At 39.8% G+C, this 20713-nt stretch overlaps 2 protein-coding genes across 2 annotated transcripts; one reads left to right on the top strand and one right to left on the bottom strand.

Annotated features, from left to right (window-relative positions):
- Window positions 1–2361: 2361 nt before the first annotated feature.
- Window positions 2362–9164, bottom strand: LOC106573908 (pyroglutamyl-peptidase 1). Its single transcript, XM_014149359.2, has 5 exons — window positions 8987–9164; window positions 6290–6342; window positions 5500–5616; window positions 5145–5377; window positions 2362–3508 (listed from the first exon to the last, which is right to left on the bottom strand). Exons 1-5 carry the CDS (start codon window positions 9018–9020, stop codon window positions 3316–3318), a joined length of 630 nt encoding a protein of 209 aa, XP_014004834.1. The 5' UTR covers window positions 9021–9164; the 3' UTR covers window positions 2362–3315.
- On the top strand, window positions 9033–13036 carry LOC106573909 (U6 snRNA-associated Sm-like protein LSm4). The gene is made up of 5 exons (XM_014149361.2): window positions 9033–9307; window positions 9951–9992; window positions 10177–10275; window positions 11715–11898; window positions 12058–13036. Exons 1-5 carry the CDS (start codon window positions 9305–9307, stop codon window positions 12180–12182), a joined length of 453 nt encoding a protein of 150 aa, XP_014004836.1. The 5' UTR covers window positions 9033–9304; the 3' UTR covers window positions 12183–13036.
- The last annotated feature ends 7677 nt before the right edge of the window (window positions 13037–20713 follow it).

Raw genomic sequence — 20713 nt, 5'->3', positions numbered from 1 at the left:
TAAATCTAGATGCCATAATAAAATATGATATACATCCAAGAACAATAGGCATACACATTGAGACAGCAGATAATTTATAGGCTGGTATAGGTGTTGGGCATACTGGGATCGATGTATGTACTATGTTTATTTCTAAATAGTAACCTAGTGGATATTCTGTGTTCCCTTTCCATAACACAAGGCACAGGTCAGAAGAGGATCGTAAAGGAAATTGCCCACCTCAACAAGCACTTAGGGACATAAATGCTTTCACATCTTTGAGTAAAGTAATTACAGTTGGTAAGCTCTCTCACAATGACAATTCCCTGATGACTCATGCTTTTTATCATACACATTTTACTCATATGTAATAACCAGGTAATTACTGGCATGTGACAGTGTGGAGGAACAGGTAAACAAAAACACAAAGATGAATCTCCATAGAGTCCATGAATGCTACCACTTAGTTTATAAAACATACTGTATTTTGGGCAACAACAAAATATTGTGTATGACAGTTGTTCTGGGAAGAAGATACTATTAATCTGGATCAGCTACAAGTTATTATGTGGCTGTACCACTAGAGGATTACATGGCTTTTGAAATTTACAGTACCAGTCAAAAGTTTGGACACACCTACTCATTCAAGGTAAAAAAAAGTATACTATTTTCTACATTGTAGAATAATAGTGAAGACATCAACACTATGAAATAACACACATGGAATCATGTAGTAACCAAAAAAGTAACCAACAAATCATGTAGTAAGCAACAAATCAAAATATATTTTACATTTGAGATTATTCAAAGTAGCCACCCTTTGCATTGATGACACCCTCGGCATTCTCTCAACCAGCTTCATGAGGAATGCTTTTCCAACAGTCTTGAAGGAGTTCCCACATATGCTGAGCACTTATTTGGCTGCTTTTCCTTCACTCTGTGGTCCAACTCAGCCCAGACCATCTCAATTGGGTTGAGATCAGGTGATTGTGGAGGCCAGGTCATCTGATGCACCACTCAATCACTCTCCTTATTGGTCAAATTGCCCTTACACAGCCTGGGGGTGTGTTTTAGGTCATTGTCCTGTTGAAAAACAAATGATAGACCCACTAAGCGCAAACCAGATGGGATGGTGTATCGCTACAGATTGCTGTGGTAGCCATTGCTCGTATTTCTTGGCCCAAGCAAGTCTTCTTCTTATTGGTGTCTTTTAGTAGTGGTTTCTTTGCAGCAATTCGACCATGAAGGCCTGATTCACACAATCTCCTCTGAACAGTTGTGTCTGTTACTTGACACAACTGTGAAGCATTTATTTGGGCTGCAATTTCTGAGGCTTGTAACTCTAATGAACTTATCCTCTGCAGCAGAGGTAACTCTGGGTCTTCCTTTCCTGTGGCGGTCCTCATGAGAGCCATTTTCATCATAGCGCTTGATGGTTTTCGCGACCGCACTTGAAGAATTTTCAAAGTTCTTGAAATTTTCCGGATTGACTGACCTTCATGTCTTAATGTAATTATGGAATTCTCTTAGCTTATTTGAGCTGTTCTTGCCTTAATATGGACTTGGTATTTTACCAAATAGGGCTATCTTCTGTATACTACCCCTACCTTGTCACAACACAACTGATTGACTCAAACGCACTAAGGAAAGAAATTCCACAAATTAACTTTTAACAAGGCACACCTGTAAATTGAAATACATTCCAGGTGACTACTTCATGAAGCTGCTTGAGAGAATGACAACTGTGCAAAGCTGTCATCAAGGCAAAGGGTGGCTACTTTGAAGAATCTCAAATATAAAATATATTTTGATTTGTTTAACACTTTTTTAGTTACTACATGATTCCATGTGTTATTTCATAGTTTTGATGTCTTCACTGTAATTCTACAATGTAGAAAATAGTAAAAATAAAGAAAAACCTTGGAACGAGTAGGTGTGTCCAAACTTTTGACTGGTCCTGCATATACACAACACTGGAATAACCCATAATGGGAGATAACAGAAAACAAATACTGTGTTATTTATGACAAATAAAAACATGAGCAAAATTAAACCTCACCGATGTTCATAAAGTTGAAACATCCAAAATAATTAGATAAAGTCAAAATGAAAGTGCTATAGAAATGCAAGTACAGGGTCCAATTCTCACCAGGCTGCCTACATCCTGTGCACCAGTACAGTAAAAGGCTGTGATAAGCATACTGATCTGATGAAGTTCATTGAACTAATGCTGTATCTGTCAAACAATACCAAACAGCTACCAGTCAAAATTGGGCAAACAGACAAAAAAATATTTGATACAACCAACCCGTTCCTTGATACCTTAGTAAAAGAAGGCAAATTTACAACTACTTATAAAGAAAATAGACTCAAGAAACAATAAGTTATCAACTATCTGAAATTATTATCATAATTTTTTTAACAAAAAACGACAAACAAAGATGTTCAGATAACGAACGGGGGAAATATGCAAAAACAATGTGAATTTCTCTTTAAATAATGCTTTACAGAAAATGTTTCAGGTACATTCAGAACATATAAATCCAGCTAAACACCTTATGAAAGCACCATTTCATAATATACATAAATCCAGGAAGTACTAGCATGACTTAAGTAGTACCAACAAGTGGATGCCTCAGACTTCAATGAAAAGTCTGGTAAGAAAAACAACTCTTCAAGATGATGATTAACAACCAAAGGCAGAAATTCCCCATAAAATAACTAAAAGGAAAAAGGAAAGACCCCAATAAATAATGTGGAACTTGTACAGTGAGTTGATGTAGAAAAGGGCTTTTCTATACACTGTTTCTGATATTACAGTGAAAGTATGGATAAAGAGCCAAAACCATGAAACCATGAAAACAGATTAAAAAAGATTAGCACTCTTAACACAAGCAGGTGGCTGGCTCCCTTCTGTCAATTCCTGTAATTCCAGTTCAATTCCCCAGAACACGGAAGCAACTCTTGCTATCTAGACAGGATGTGGAGAAAGCTCAAGTTACACCTAAACACTATACCTGGATCAACTCTACTCACCTCACCTCTATCCATAACTACTAAGATAAAAAAACTGCTGGGCCAGGTAAAGTGCTTGAGGCAACATCAACGAAGAACGTGAAAACATTTCTGTGGAATAAGTCAACTGGAAGTGTCTGTTTCGTTGCCATTTCCTAATTTGCACCAGAAGAGGTAATAAAACAAAACCGTTATTGGGCTATTTGTGGTTAACTGCATAATATCTCCTGTGTGTAAGGGGTAAAGGCAGTTGGCTTTCGCAGGTCACTTAGTGCACATGCTGGCAGTGGATCTTCTCTTCGGCTCGGTCTAACATGTCACTTAGTGCACGTGCTGGCAGTGGATCTTCTCTCCGGCTCTGTCTAGCATGTCCAGCATCTCTTGTATGATGGCTTGAAGGGCTCTACCCAAGTCCTCTCCACTATAAGGCTTTGCTATGGGAGGCACGTGGACGAACGCTGAGCGCCCATGGCTCAGGTACAGAGAGGTGTAGTAGGTGAAGTCACAGAGGTATCTGTCAGGAAAGACAGGAATGAAGATAATGGTTCTAATAATAATAATAATACTTTGGTGGGTGCTTATATTTATCCTATGCATGTATGAATTGAAAATGTGTTTTTTACATGTCCCAACTCTTCCTGAGACACCCTTTAAGCCAGCGGCATTCAAATTCGGGGTCTGGGGAACTGCAGCAGGGTGGCCAAAACTTAAATAAAATAAAACATGTCTTTTTTATTTTTTGGTAAACAAGAAAATCAGGAGTACAAATTATTGTAGTACAGATTATCCGTGGCCTCCAACTGCTCTTAAATGCATGTAAAACTAAATGCATGCTCTTCAACCCATCGCTGCCCAAACCTGCCTGCCGGTCCAGCATCACTACTCTGGACGATTCTGACTTAGAATATGTGGACAACTACAAATACCTAGGTGTCTGGTTAGACTGTAAACTCTCCTTCCAGACTCACATTAAGCATCTCCAATCCAAAATTAAATCTAGAATCGGCTTCCTATTTCGCAACAAAGCATCCTTCAGTCATGCTGCCAAACATACCCTCGTAAAACTGACTGTCCTACCGATCCTTGACATCGGCGATGTCATTTACAAAATAGCCTCCAACTCTCTACTCAGCAAATTGGATGCAGTCTATCACAGTGCCATCCGTTTTGTCACCAAAGCTCCATATACTACCCACCACTGCGACCTGTATGCTCTCGTTGGCTGGCCCTTGCTTCATATTCGTCGCCAAACCCACTGGCTCCAGGTCATCTATAAGTCTTTGCTAGGTAAAGCCCCGCCTTATCTCAGCTCACTGGTCACCATAGCAGCACCCACCCGTAGCACACGCTCCAGAAGGTATATTTCACTGGTCACCCCCAAAGCCAATTCCTCCTTCGGCCACCTTTCCTTACAGTTCTCTGCTGCCAATGACTGGAACGAACTGCAAAAATCAAGGAAGCTGGAGACTCATATCTCCCTCACTAGCTTTAAGCACCAGCTGTCAGAGCAGCTCACAGATCACTGCACCTGTACATCTTCTGCGCATCTATCACTCCAGTGTTTAATTGCTATATTCTAATTATTTTGCCACTATGGCCTATTTATTGCCTTACCTCCCCTGTCTGACCTCATTTGCACACATTGTATATAGACTTTTTCTATTGTATTATTGACTGTATGTTTGTTTATTCCATGTGTAACTCTGTGTTGTTGTTTGTGACGCACTGCTTTGCTTTATCTTGGCCAGGTCGCAGTTGTAAATGAGAACTTGTTCTCAACTAGCCTACCTGGTTAAATAAAGGTGAAATAAAATAAAAAATTGTATGGGACAATATACAAATGTTTTTGAGAAAGATAATTAGACATTTTTTATTTTATTGACTAAATATATTTATTGGTTTATTTTTCAGATTTTAAGGTTGTGTCATTCGATTTGGGATGGGGTCGCAAGAAATTCTTGAGGAAAAAATGGGGTCCCAGAAATTCTGGTGGAAAAAGTTTGAATACCACAGCTCTAAGCGGTGGTTCTACAGTAAGAGTTGGGAAAACGTAGACCTAAAATATTATTTGAACTACAGGTGTATGCATGCACATTGCTAACAAAATCAATGTCGCAAACACAAAAGGCACATAGCAACAGGATGTTTACCTGCCAGCATCTTTTGAGACGGACACTGCTACACCTAGGCCAGAGGCTGTCACTCTCTTGCAGACCGATTCCATGTCAATAACAGAGTCAATGCAGTCAGGACCCCCCTCAATGCAACACTGAGAATGGGGACAGAAACGGCTGTTGTCCAGACCCTTGTAGCCATGGTTACGGCCACATTTCTCCAAGGTAACGGTGGTGGCCATACCCGAGACTCCAACATGGACCACTAACTGATTCCCCATGCAGAGAAGGACACAAAACAAACTAATTCAAAAATGGTGCATATCATTTTAATATTGAATATATTACCAGCAGGAAAGGAGACAGGAGAGTCCATTTGTTGCTTTCTTACCTGGGGATGATACTGCTTCCATAATGACGGAACCAAACTCTGGACTGCCTGGTACTCGACAGGCACCTCATACACATGCAGGTCTACGTCCTTTCCCAAGCCCAGCTTTTTCAGTTCCTTATAACAAAGAAGACAGGTGATTCATATTCATAAAAGATCATAGAAATGTCTTCACATTATTACGACACTCATTGCTTTTCAAATAAATAGACGTCATCTTTACTTTGTCTATTCAGTCCATTTAAAAATGAACACAACAGAAATATGATTGGACGATATCATAAACATAAAAATTGGGAAAGGACAAATAGGAAAAGATGGAAATATCTGGAATCTGGAGGAGAGAACATTTTTAATTTTAGCACTGACTAAGGTTTGTTTGACCACAGCCTGACCCTGCCACAAAGCAGCCCTTTGTTTGCTTGTAATATCCTTATCAAGTACGTCTAGACACCCTGAAAACCAATGTCCCTATCCAATATCCCTATCCAATATCCCTATACAGCCCCACACCACCACTTCAGCCTTATAATGCTTCTCTCACACTATATGGCTAACATATGGCTACGAATATGTAGCAAGAAATTTGCTGAGTGAGATGTACTTGTCATCCCATGACAACAAATGTGTTCTACCAAACAGGCATGAACAAGGTAGGCGGTTTTGAGTTATTGTCCAGAAAATAAACGAATCCTTAACGAATCCTTATAGTTGTAGTTACTGTTTTCAGGCAGAATGCATAATCAATCTATTAAATATAGCCTATGTAAAATATGCAATATATACATACCTGGACTGCTACCCAACTGGCATTAATGGTGTGCGCTCCAAATGGCTCAAACCCTAAAAAAATATGGCAGCGTTAAAAAAAAAAACTGTTTGCAGATTTTTGTGTGTAATGTGTTCAATGTCAGGTTGGCTTCACTCAAAGTTCAATTAACTTGAGATCGTTGCTTACTTATAGGTCTACATCTGTGTTATACACATTTATACAAACATTTTATACAAACATTTGCCAGGTTTCATTGGCAATACATTTGCTTGAAGGGAAAAAAACAACTCTTCTAAGAACCTATGCTAGAAGAGCCACTCAAAAAAAAGCTAAATCCCATAAAAAGCTAGCTTTATAATGCGTTTATACACTACATGACCAAAAGTTTGTGGACAGCTGCTCGTCGAACATCTCATTCCAAAATCATGGGCATTAATATGAAGTTGGTCCCCCCTTTGCTGCTATAACAGTCCTGAATCTTCTGGGAAGGCTTTCCATTAGATGATAAAACATTGCTGTGGGGACTTGCTTCCATTCAGCCACAAGAGCATTAGTGAGGTCACTGATGTTGGCCTGGCTCGCAGACGAAGTTCCAATTCATCCCAAAGGTGTTCGATGGGGTTGAGGTTAGGGCTCTGTGCAGACCAATCAAGTTCTTCCATACTGATCTTAACAAACCATTTCTGTATGGACCTTGCTTTGTGCACAGGGGCATTGTCATGCTGAAAGAGGAAAGGGCCTTCCCCAAACTGGTGCCACAAAGTTGGAAGCACAGAATTGTCGAGAATGTCATTGTATGCTATAGCATTGAGACTTCCCTTCACTGGAACTAAGAGGCCTAGCCCGAACCATGAATCACAGCTCCAGACTTCCTCCTCCACCAAACTTTACATTGGCACTATGCATTGGAGCAGGTAGCATTCTCCTGGCATCTGCCAAACCCAGATTCGTCCGTCGAACTGCCAGATGATGAAGCATGATTCATCACTCCAGAGAACGCGTTTCCACTGCTCTAGAGTTCAATTGCGACGAGCTTTACACCACTCCAGCCGATGCTTTGCATTGTGTGTGGCTGCTGTGTGGCTGCTCGGCCATGGAAACCCATTTCATGAAGCTCCTGACGAACAGTTCTTGTGCTGACGTTGCTTCCAGAGGCAGTTTGGAACTCGGTAGTGAGAGTTGCAACCAAAGACAGACGATTTTTACACGCTATGCACTTCAGCACTCGGCGGTCCCATTCTGAGAGCTTGAATGGCCTACCACTTCGCGGCTGAGCCATTGTTGCTCCTCAATGTTTCCACTTTACAATAACAGCACTTACAGTTGACCGGGGCAGCTCTAGCATGGCAGAAACTTGACGAACTGACTTGTTGGAAAGGTGGCATCCTATGACGGTGCCACGTTGAAATTCACTGAGCTCATCATTCTACAGCCAATGTTTGTCTATGGATATTGCATTGTGTGGCTGAAATAGCCGGATCAACTAATTTGAAGGGGTGTCCACATACTTTTGTATATACAGTATAGTGTATGTGGTGGTGTAAAGTACTGAAGTAAAAATACTTTAAAGTACTACCTATGTAGTTTTTTGGGGTATCTTTCCTTTACTATTTATATTTTTTACAATTTTTACTTTACTTTACTACATTCCCCCCCAAAATATTGTTATTTTTACTCCATACATTTTACCTGACAAACAAAAGTACTTGTTACATTTTGAATGCTTAGCGGTACAGGAAAATGATCAAATTCAAACACTTATCAAAAGAACACTTGGTCATTCCTACTGCCTCTGCATATTTTGTAAATAATGTCCAAGTGTTGGAGTGTGCCCCTGGCTATCAGTAAATTAAAAACAAGAAAATGTTGCCTTCTGCTTCACTTAATATAAGGAATTTTAAATGATTTATACTTTTACTTTTGATACTTAAGTATATTTTAGCAATTACATTTAATTTTGATACTTAGGTATATTTAAAACCAAATACTTTTAGAGTTTTACTTGAGTAACTTTCTATTAGGGTTTCTATACTTTTAATCAAGTATGACAATATTGAGTACTTTTTCCACCACTGAGTGTATGTGTGATTGTGGCTGCAGTAACGTTGAGACACCACTCTGAATCCCTATGGGATTAATGGGCTGGTCTGTTGTTCCCTTGGAGACCAAGGGATCTGTCTGTCTGACATGGGGGTGAAAAGGAGCAAGCGAGGGTCGGCAGCTGGCCAATTGTCTTTTGTGAAGCCCTCTGTTCCCAGGCAATCTACATATATTTTATCGGGCTATCCCGTCTTCAACTGGCCTTTGTGTCTGGGAGACAGAAGAAATACAGTATGACTATAAAGCTTTACTAGTTTCAAAATTCTGTTTAAGACTGCAACAGTATGTAAAACAAATGTTTTTTGAAACTAGAATTTGATTTAGTAAAACACAAGGAACACATGCAAAATGGGTCAAATAGACTCATTATTGCATGTCTGGAGGTCTGAAATATTACAACTTTCATATTATTCTGCAACATACAGTAGGTCAGGGTATACCTTGACACGTTCCTAACATTATACAATAGTGCAATTATGTCTAGTATGTTCAGTTATTCATAGGCCTGTTTTTATTTTTCGAATACAAGAAACACATGATTCATGTGTCGAGCTTGACTGAAAAGACAAACTAGAAACTACGTACAGTCGAGCAAGTAGAGGAAAACCCACCAACCTGTTACAACAACATTCCGCTTACTATTGTCCATATTCTTCGTATCTGTAGAGAATGTTTTCGATTGTTATTCTACATTTAACAAAGAACGCAGCTTTCCTGTCTCCGATTTTGCTGTCCTTCCAAAGCAGTCATCTATTTCTCGAGCTGCTTTTCGCGTTTTGTTTTTCTCGCTGAGTCTGACGTATTGACTTATGGTACACTTGTAGCGACAACTTCCGTTAAACTTCCGCACGTTAAACGTTAGCGTTGGTAAAGAATTAATGCCCAAAAAATCCAGTTCAGTTGACCGGATAGTTTGTAATATAGTCTGTTATAATGGTAAGTATATATTTGATCGAGTTACAGTAATATGACGACTGTTATTTGCTTGTGTGGGACGGTGGAATGGGTCGAGCACAAACGCGCGGCTGTTGTTTACCATGCAGCTAGCTATGTGCTAATGTAACGTGAACGTAGTTAAATTGCCAATTCATTGTATTAACGCTAATAGTTAACACAAAATATAAAATATCTACTATAAGAATACACATAGATTAGAATTTTGTATTTAAACACTGTTTGTATTTCAAGTCAAATGTGACCTAGCGTGCTAGCTAACTGGTTATTATACCAGCTAACGTTAGCCATGCACATTTTTGCCAACTAACTTTACATGTGTTCTGAACATGTATAGTATACTTAAACAGTAACGCACGAAGGGGTGTGGTATATGTCCAATATACCACGACTAAGGCCTGTTCTTAACACGACGCATCGTGGAGATCCTGGACATATACCACAAACCCCCGAGGTGCCATATTGCTATTATAAACTGGTTACCAATTTAATTAGAGCAGTATAACTAAATGTTTTGTCATACACGTGGTATACGGTCTGATATACCATGGCTTTCAGCCAATCAGATCTCAGGGCTCAAACCACCCAGTTTATAATGACTTAACTCTATATTTGAAATTCACAGCTACCTCTATCTTTGCTGAAGACTGCACAGAACCACCCAATGGTAAAGACTGATTAAATTAGTCAATTTTTGTCTAGTGGTATTTTACTCTGAATAGTTTTGAGTCATGCGAGTTCAAATGTCTCTCTGTTTGTTCATATTGATTTGGTCCTTAGTTTTTGTGGCACAAACATAACCCACACAGCTTTGATTTCTAACCCCAATTCTTCTTCCCAATACTCCTCAGCTGGTGGAGTTGAAGAATGGAGAGACGTATAACGGACACTTGGTCAGTTGTGACAACTGGATGAATATAAATTTACGAGAAGTCATCTGCACCTCAAGGGTAAAGGGTTTGTCTATAAGTACTTGTCGAGACTCAAGAGTTGTGACCACTGATCTGAAATATGTACATGGTTGCTTGCAGTGGTGTAAAAATACTTTAAAGTACTACTTAAGTAGTTTTTTTGAGTATCTGTACTTTACTTTTTATATTTTTGACAACTTTTACTCCACTACATTCCTGAAGAAAATAATGTACTTTCTACATCATTAATTTTCCCTGACACCCACAAATACATGTTACATTTTGACAGGAAAATGGTCCAATTCACACACTTATCAAGAGAACATCCCTGGTCATCTCTACTGCCTGTGATCTGGCGGACTCACTAAATACAAATGCTTTGTTTGTAAATTAATGTCAGAGTGTTGTAGTGTGCCCCTGGCTATATGTAAATTTAAAAAATAGAAAATTGTGCTGTCTGGTTTGCATAATATAAGGAATTTGACATTTTTAATACTTTTACTTTTGATACTTGAGTATATTTCAAACCAAATACTTTTAGACATTTACTCAGTGGGTGTTTTACTGGGAGACTTTTACTTGAGTCATTTTCTATTAAGGTATATTTACTTCTACTCAAGTATGACTTTTGAGTACTTTTTCCACCACTGGTTGCTTGTGAGTGACAACCACAAATGAATAGGCTAGATTGTTGCCTAAACATCAGACTGTTACCATGGTTACTCCATGGATTATCAGTCTGCCGGAAGTCGCCCTAAAAAAGATGCAATAGTCTCTACAAGACAGAATGTTGAAAAAAATTATATTTACACTTACTTTACCGGTTGAACATGCTGTTGGTCCTTTTGGCAGCAGGTGGAGATAGGTTATCCACAGGAGAGGGTTGTTTACCTGACTTTTTGCGGCGCCGGTAGGTTCTGTCACTGTGTTTTATAACTCTTTGATGTATTGCACGCAAAGCACAATATGTAAACAATAGCCGAATGTGACCGAACGTAGTCGACCGAAGCACGTTTCCTCGCAATCGGCAGGAAGTGTTTACCATTCGGTTAGGTTCGGCTATATTGTGCAAATTGCATCAGTATTGGAAGTAAAAACCGTAAATGTAGACCAGTGTACTGAAGATCGGGTTGATAACACTTCCTTGTGGATATTTTATATCAGATTACCTTTGACATAGGGACAACGGGTAAGGTAAATTGAAATTAAGTTTGTTCAACATTTGGACTTGTAATGGGACTGTTTGGGAATGCTGACCCTACATGTTAGAGATGAGTGTGTAAGTATTTTACTCTCCGATTCTAAAAGAGGCTTGCTACATGGCCAAGTCTTATTTCCGAATCAATGATCAGAAAAATGACCATGTATAACCACAAGATGGCACTATTGACAATCAAAAGATTCAGTTTGTAGGAGATCTACTAAAACTAAGTTAATGCTGAAACTCTCCCCTTATCCCATTCGCTCCCATCGTTTAGGATGGAGATAAATTTTGGAGGATGCCTGAGTGTTACATCAGAGGAAGCACCATAAAGTACCTGCGTATCCCTGATGAGATCATTGACATGGTGAAGGAAGAGGTGGTGTCCAAGGGCCGCGGGCGAGGGGGCATGCAGCAGAACAAACAGCAGGGCAAGGGTCGAGGGGGAGGAGCAGGCAGAGGTAAGATGGAACCTCTCTCTCTGGAGTGGCAAATTGGGAAAATTTGTTTGGGGTGCTTGTAATGTGAAGCAATTGGGGCCTATATGACAGTATCATTTTGTAAATGTTTCCTTGTTGAAAGGGTTTGTGTCATACTGTATATGCATGCTCTATGTTTAGGTGTGTTTGGAGGCCGTGGTCGGGGCATGCCAGGAGTGGGCATGCCAGGAGTGGGCAGAGGCCAGCAGCAACAGGAGAAGAAGCCTGCTGGTGGCAAACCTCAGGGAGTCAAGAACCAGCACTGAGGAGAGGAACAGACAGGTCAAATGTAAGGGACAAGTGTAGTTTTCACAGAATGACAACGCTATCAGTCAGTGGAGGTCACCTCACACAATGGCTGGTGTAATGGCCATTACTGCTCCCTCACAGCCATTTTTTAGCAATGTGTGTTTGACCTCCACCAATTGTGAAATCACAACGTGAGAACTGTGAATATTCTGTGCAGTTCAGAAAAGGCAGGGTTTTGCCTTAAAGTTTTTGTTTAGTTATCAATTTGGGCAACCGTCAGAAACATGTAATTATCGTCCTCAAGAACTCAACAGTAACTGAAATTTGAGAACTTCAATTTTATTGTGCCCAGAGCAATCTACTACGTTGATTCTACCCAATTGTCTTCAGTGTAATGTAAGCTATGTAAAGCACCCTTTTTTGGCATCCATTTTATGCCCTTGGAATTTGAAGACTTAAGTTGATTGTGTTATATGAGGACAAATACCTAGTTGGTTAAAGAAATGTCAAGAAGTCTTGACAGTTTATTTTCAGAGTCCCAATTGGGGGTTTCTAAATGTTTTACTTTTGTGGAGTTTATTTGCATATTGTAACATGAGACAATAATGTTGTAATTTAGCCTATACAAAAGAACATGAATACATTTTTTGTTTAATATACTCTACTTGAATGTATGAAAGAAGAAAAACTATCGGATTTGTTTTGAATGGGTCTACATACAGAATGAAAAGGTATTTTGCTACGCTCATGTTAGCTTACCTCTAAAATGACAAAACACAATTTGTGTAGTAGGTTTATGTTCTTGTATAACTAACCAGCTATGAAAAATAAAAAAAAGTCAACATAAACAATCAAGCTTGCATATAACAAAGCTGCTGTAACCCTTTCTTTTGTATAGGCTAAAGCACAACCGCAATCACACAGCTGCTGAATCAGCAATAATGCAGCCCTGATTAACATGACACTATAATTCATGGAGTTAAATATCACATGAGATGGTGACTGATTTATGATGCTGTTCTTTGAGTTTTATTACTGTGGTCTTGCATGTCTTGTGGCTGTTTTGAAATGAATCGGAATGGAACATAATCGCTGTTAGTTTCAGTTAAAACATGAAGCTCTGGAAAAAACATTCTCACTTTCATTTGCATGAAAAGCTAGCTTCAATTGAAAATGTAAAACGCATGGTATTCTTTGACAAGGGGTTGGTGGAAATTATGAGGAGATGGTTTCTCTATTACCTCTGAAATATTTGTATCAGGCAAAAAAGTGTTTTTCAATACCAAACTCCCTAAGCACTGGTTTAGTGTCCCATAAATGTTATGAGACCAATGTACCACATCTCTTTCTTGAAGAATATGACCCTGGATATCAAAGTTATGTAGCACTTGGAGAACAAAATTCTGCTAATTTGTTCATCTAAGTTTGGCGCTCAGCCATAAAAACGCTCGTTTGCCTTTTCCTGCCAGTGGTGAATGTATTTTGTTTTTAACAGCACTTTCAGGACGTTGTGAAAGATTCCATTAACAGAAGTTTCAAGCTAATGGGCTTCCTTTTTCTGAATAGAGACCTCAATTATGAGAGATACTTTAATGAATGTTGAAGTTACCCTATACCCAAATCCATGGCTATAGCATTACTCCTATGTATTAGATGTCCCTGTAAGCCACAATTCCGAACCATTGTGGGGAACTACTATGAGAGAGAATAGGGTATTGATGTGTGTGTGAATGAAGGGGAGAGATGGTTAATGGTCTCCAGTTAAAGGTTTTCCTCTGCCAAGATATGCCACAGATAAAGAGCCCTGAGATAAAGACAAACGGCTCTCTCCAAGATAAAGCTTTCAAGCTTGTGACTAATAAACATTTTCTGTCTTTCCATTTTAAAATTATAACCATTGAGTTAATGCCAATCCAAGAACTTCTAGCCTATTTCTTTGCTCATAGTTTAAAACGTTGTAGACGGCAAAACGTGTTAAACAACAAATACTATAGATTGCAATTATTTTGTCCCCATACTAATTAACTGGAACTAGTACAGTTAGCTAGTAGACAATGGACATCAGAGGGCCTGTGACTCATGATGATAATAGCCCTGTATGAATGTAGGCGTACATTAGTGGTGCACAGGTCAGCTGTTCACCCGCACCCACCCGCAATTGATGCTAACCCATCCGCAACCACCCGACTATACACACTAAGTGTACAAAAGATTAGGAGGAACATCTTCCTAATATTGAGTTACACCCCCTTTTGCCCTCAGAACAGCCTCAATTTGTCAGGGCATGGACACTACAAGGTGTCGAAAGCGTTTTACAGGGATGCTGGCCCATGTTGACTCCAATGCTTCTCACAGTTGTGTCCAGTTGGCTTGATGTCCTTTAGGTGGAGAAAATGGAAGAAAAAATATATATGCTTTCAAAATAAAATCTGTTTGACTGGTAGTAAGGTAATAGAAAGCTGTGAAAACCACCCAATGTGTTTCTCATAAGATTTTAGTTCAGCTTGGATACATATTTTATGTGGTTGAAATACTATCAGCATTCTCTCAACATGCTGAAAGAAAGAAATCATATTTCTTCACTCCTGTTCCCGAATAAAACATTTTGCCCGCATTTGGTGTAACCTGGCATCAAGAAATGCTAAATTCTGCAGGAGTTAATATTATGGCTATGTGAGCAGTTATGGACCTACAGTCTGTGTCCAGACCTCAATGTAGCCTATAGATATGAATTGCACAAGAATGATACATTTATGGATTTTTTAAGGTATTGTTTTCTCTTTATTCAACCTGTGGTGGATATAACCGTGGGGACTGTGGGTTATGAGTCAACCCGCACATCACTAACGTACATACACTAAATGTCCAAAAGTATGTGGACACCCCATCAAATTAATGGATTCTACTATTTTAGCCACACCCGTTGCTGACATGTGTATAAAATCGAGCACACAGCCATGCAATCTCCATAGGGAAACATTGGCATTAGAATGTCACGTACTGAAGAGCTCAGTGACTTTCAACGTGGCACCGTCATAGGATGCCACCTTTCCAACAAGTCAGTTCATCAAAATGCTGCACTTCTAGAGATGCCGCGGTCAACTAAGTGCTGTTATTGTGAAGTGGAAACGTCTAAGAGCAACAACGGCTCAGTCGCGAAGTGGTAGGCCACTCAAGCTCACAGGACCGCCGAGTGCTGAAACGAGTAAAAATCGTCTGTCCTCTGTTGCAACACTCACTACCGAGTTCCAAACTGTCTCTGGAAGCAACGTCAGCACAAGAACTGTTCGTCGGGAGCTTCATGAAAGGGGTTTCCATGGCCGAGCACACAAGCCTAAGATCACCATGCGCAATGCCAATTGTCGGCTGGAGTGGCGTAATGCTTGCCGCCATTGGACTCTGGAGTTCTCTGGAGTGATGTATCACGCTTCACCATCTGGCAGTCCAACGGACAAATCTGGGTTTGGCGAATGCCAGGAGAACGCTACCTGCCCAAATGCATAGTGCCAACTGTAAAGTTTGTTGGAGGAGGAATAATGATCTGGGGCTGTTATATATGGTTCGGGCTAGGCCCCTTAGTTTCAGTGAAGGGAAATCTTAACGCTACAGCATACAATGACATTCTAGACGATTCTGTGCTTCCAACTTTGTGGCAATAGTTTGGGGAAGGCCTTTTCCTATTTCAGCATGATAATGTCCCCATGCACAAAGCGAGGTCCATACAGAAATGGTTAGTCAAGATCGGTGTGGAAGAATTTGACTGGCCTGCACAGAGCCCTACCTCAACCTCATCGAACACCTTTGGGATGAATTGGAACACCGACTGCGAGCAAGGCCTAATTGCCCAACATCAGTGCCCGACCGCACTAATGCTCTTGTGGCTAAATGGTCCCCACAGCAATGTTCCAACATCTAGTGGAAAGCCTTCCCAGAAGATTGGAGGCTGTTATAGGAGCAAAGGGGGGACCAACTCCATATTAATGTCCATGATTTTGGAATGAGATGTTCAACCAGCAGGTATCCACATATTTTTGGCCATGTATAATCAAATCATGCAAGAACAAGGGAAGTAGGCTCAAGGAGTTGAAGATTGGAAGGATATACATTTTACCATCAGCTTTCATGTGGTTGATCAATCTGTGTCATGTCAGATGCATTGGAAAACACATTCCCACTATCCCTACAATACCATATATGTGACTGTACTAAAGAAAAGGAAACCTCTCTTAAAATAAAAATGATTCGCCATCTCTGAATCACTAGTATGCATAGTGTTAACTGTGTTGCTAAAAGCTTTATTCTTGCTGCATTGGAATTCATTCGCTGTCAGTGTCACTTTCATTCTGAGAGACAGAATTTCACCACAAATGCAGAACGACATAAAAAGATGAGTTGCTGAGGGAGGAAAAACATTTGCTCTGCTTCTCAGTCATTGCTCAAGGGGTGTGCGGATCAGATCTGCGTGCGGATCAGATCTGCTGTAATTTATTTCCTGAAATGTTAGCTGTGATAACTGGCTTTGACCAGGGGGGTGGAAGGAGGGGGTAATTTCAGAGTTAGTCATTGTGTCTTCCTCTCCTCCACTCCTTGTCTCCCATCCTCCCACGCATTGTTTGCCAATACACCACTGCACCAGCCCACCCAAACGCAGCCTCGCTCTAATCTGCCACTCTCTCACCTGCGTCACATTGCATGACGGTGTTGCCATGGCGACGGCCCCCATCCTTGCTACCCGAGGAAGATGACGGCTGCTGATGCAGGCCGGCTGCTGATGTCATCACTTCCCTTGGGAAACTGGGTTATTTTTACTGCAGGGCACAAATATACCAGCCTGTCCATGTATTTATGGAAACCCGCATCTAATGCAGGCTGCCAGGAAACATTATTACAGTTTCTCTCACCATTCCCATTGAAGAGAAGCTTTTCCTTTCCTCAATTTAATTTCAGTGGTGAAATGAGAATTTCAGTGCTGCTGTTTTGAAAGGCCTCCTATTACTTTGGAGATTGACTCCCCAGTAGTTGTATGGGTTTGCCTAGTCTCCTGTCAATGCATTTAACACTGACTGTGAGACATGACGTTACAGGGTTATTTCCTTGAACTAACGCTGACTAGATTAATCTTAGACATCGTAGGCCTACAGCATGCTCTCTTGTAAGGACATCTGTCAACATTTTGAGCCCCTCTAGGCTGTTTGCTTTGATTCCATTATGCTTCCGCTTTATTGCATTATACTGACTCAACCCTTTTTTTTAGGCAAACACAAGTGCTAAAAGCCTTGCCATATTTGTGTGGCTGAGTGGCATATATATTTTTTTGCCATTGTGAAATGTCTTAAATGCATTCCCATATCTTTGTGCTTTCATCAAGTGGGTGTCACTGTCAAAGTGATTACTTTTTCATTGTGACTTGATATGAGAAGGGCATATTGAAAAAGGCTATGTTTTTGGCACAGAGGGCAGGTAAACTTTTTGTCTGAACCACAGAATTCCTTTCAGGCTTAGTTCACTGCAGTGATTTATGGTTCCTTTGACTATCAGTAAAAATCAACAAAGAATATCATTTAATATGTCATTCCCTCTCTGTAGTAGTCAATTCACACACAGAACCGTTGATCCCACTAAACAAACTTTTTTCGCTCATACACCAATATTAATCGTATGGTTTCCATGAAAACGTTGTTCAATTATTGTTGTTGACCGTCCCCCCCCCGTCCCCCCAAAACATTATTAATATGCATGCCTCTATTTTCTTTTCAAAAGTGAGATGAGAATGAATGGAAAAACTCTTGACATTTCAACAAAAAAAATAATCTTATTCATAAAGACATATGATGATTAATCAACTAATTGCTAAATGTCAGTCAACACATCAGCATCGAAATCACTGCACAATACCACTGCTGTGATGCGTGGGCTTACTGTGGCTTTGTGGCTTTGAGTGTGTGTGCGTGTGGGTCTGTGTGTGTGTGACAGGTATTATAGTGTCCCTCTAACCACCGTAGGCTCTAACCTCACATGAAACTAGTCCTCTACCTCCTTGTACACAGGGTTTCCCCCATAGCCGTGAGTGTGGAGCCTCACCTACACGTTGAAACTACGTCATGGGCCAAGAGGAGTGCACATGATGGGAACAGAGGTGAAGACAGGCCATGTACCACGAAACTGCTGCCCCTGCTCATTTTAACGGTAAAAACACTGCAAAACCGAACTGTGGTGAATCCAGAAAACACTCACATCAAAGCAATCATGCTGTGATAACATGCACTGAAACCTGGCATCAGGTTTGCTTGTTACTTCCATCTCAGACTTGTCATTGGAGGGGATGTAAAGCGTTCTGTAATAACGAGGCTACAGCATACATCTAAAAAATCATTTGATTTGATGAAGACAGATGTTCTCACCAAATACCTTAAACAACGCTAAACCGCTCCAATCGGGGACATAAATATTGGGTGATTCCTCGGCTACAACAGCTCAGCAAGTGACATATTGCTCAACACTAGCACACACTAGACCTATTCATTACCTGGGCCTGGCCACAGATTAAAGGTGTTCCATTCCCAGCATGCATTAGTGATGCCAAACATTCCTGATGTGTTATCACACTGTGCCTTGACTTGTAGCACTGAAATATGTGTACTCTAAATTCACCGTATGTCTGTACAGGCTTGATTCTCCTATCCTGCTTTGTTATAATGAACCTGCTATTGCAGTATCAATTATAGTTAAGGTTTGTGTTCATTAGGGTATACTGTAGCGAATCTGTTAAAAAACAGAATACAAACATTTCTTATTGCACAAGTTCAGATAATATGTCCCTGTTTCACTCCCTTTTGGGCTGTTTTCTTTGATTTCGTGCTTACTAAACATGACCCAGGTTCTCATAGTTACATGAGTATCTGCTCAATAGCAATGTACTACTTTGCCTCCAAATGTTAGATGCATTCAAGAGGTTTAACTGCAGGTGGAATGCTCTTATATAGGAGTTGATGTATACTTGGAGAATAGCTCAATTGCTAAGGGAATAAGATCCTTACATCCAGGGGTGTCATACCCTGACGGGGCACTGGGTTACGTTCCCCCTCATTTGTCCTGTAAACATTTTTTTGGGGGGTATGTTTATTATGTTATTTTTGGTTGTTATTTCCCTCTAATACTACTAACCACCTAGCAATTTTATGAAGTGGGCTTTAGTTAGCCCAGATAGGTTCTCAACCTCATAACTAGCTACCCAGAAGCAAACTACTTTTAGCAACGCTAGTATTTACACACTAGCGTTGCTTGGAATCAGCTGGCAAAAAAAACGTAATAGTCCAAAATAAAATGTAAACTTACTCTGCCGATTGTCCGTAGGGTTGGTCCTTATGCGGGCGGGGGGGGGAACATGTAATAGAACATATATTAAACAGACTTTCCAAACGTGTTTCTGATGTAGACCCATTTCCTCTCCGCTTACCTCAAGTCAAAGTAAAAGTCCTGTACGTGCGCCATACCTGCAACAACAAAAAAAGCACAAACAAAAAAGCTCTATTGTCGAGAGCTGTTTTATAATTTAATGTGTTTATTGTTTGTCTATCTTTTTTATGTATTTGTCAACAAGTTTATATATGTTTACAACAAGCAAGGGCAAAATACAAGCAAAATATCAAAATAGGGGCATTGGGGAATAATAACATATTGTACGGAATACATTTGTACTATAGTGAAGCCGTCTCTAGAGTAATGCAAGGTCTCTTTCATGATCACGTGAAACTTCAATTGCTATGGAAATGCTGGGATGTGTTTTTCAATTATGTTAAAGGTAATTATGATGCAACTATGATGGTGATACGATATGGATTACAATTATGAATATTAAGGCTATACACACTACATTTTACACACATAGACACTCAAACATTCAAATCGGCAGAGTTATTATTTATTTGGACATCACACATTATAGTCTTACTCTTATACAGACATCATACACACTCTCATTATATCATATCCAATATCATCCACATCAACCTACTCAGATTTGTTACACACAAAATTTGTCTCAATTTTCTAATTTTTGGCTCACAGGCAAACAGGCAAGGGAATAAAAAAACTATTGCTAGAACCTATTTCTCGAATTCTAAATATCAGACATTTGAAAGCTCTAGTTTTGACCTTCATAATACCTCTGATGGCAATAACTTTACAAGCAGTAATTATGGTCAATTTAGCCTGAGAATAGTATCACTGAGAATAGTTATAATTGTAACGGTTTGGCAGATTATAAAAAAAGAAGATCAGTCTTTACATGGCTAAAAGAAAATGAATATAACATATACTGTTTATAGGAAACTCACTCTACATCCTTAGATGAAGTTGCGTGGAAAAAGGAATGGGGTGGTGAAATAATTTTCTGTCATGGACAAAGGAACTCAAAGGGTGTAATGATATTAATAAACAAAAATGTCGATCTGAATGTGCAAATAATCAGGAATGATTCGCAAGGAAGGTGGATCCTTTTGAATATGAAAGTGGACGAAAAATTAATTTGGCTCATTAATCTATATGG

Source organism: Salmo salar, chromosome ssa16, assembly GCF_905237065.1.
Source record: "Salmo salar chromosome ssa16, Ssal_v3.1, whole genome shotgun sequence".
NCBI classification, from domain to species: Eukaryota; Metazoa; Chordata; class Actinopteri; order Salmoniformes; family Salmonidae; genus Salmo; species Salmo salar.
This window is presented reverse-complemented; position numbering and strand designations above follow the sequence as displayed.

Bases quoted from the DNA above. Each gene is read 5' to 3' on its own strand.
- LOC106573908 (XM_014149359.2), bottom strand. From the start codon at position 9,020: ATGGACAATAGTAAGCGGAATGTTGTTGTAACAG. The intron at 5,378-5,499 runs GTAAGAAAGCAA...ATGGGGAATCAG, and splicing joins GGAAGCAGTATCATCCCCAG to TTAGTGGTCCATGTTGGAGT. The intron at 3,509-5,144 runs GTAAACATCCTG...CTTTCCTGACAG, and splicing joins GTCTCAAAAGATGCTGGCAG to ATACCTCTGTGACTTCACCT.
- LOC106573909 (XM_014149361.2), top strand. The intron at 9,993-10,176 runs GTAAAGACTGAT...AATACTCCTCAG, and splicing joins CTGCACAGAACCACCCAATG to CTGGTGGAGTTGAAGAATGG. The intron at 11,899-12,057 runs GTAAGATGGAAC...CTCTATGTTTAG, and splicing joins AGGGGGAGGAGCAGGCAGAG to GTGTGTTTGGAGGCCGTGGT.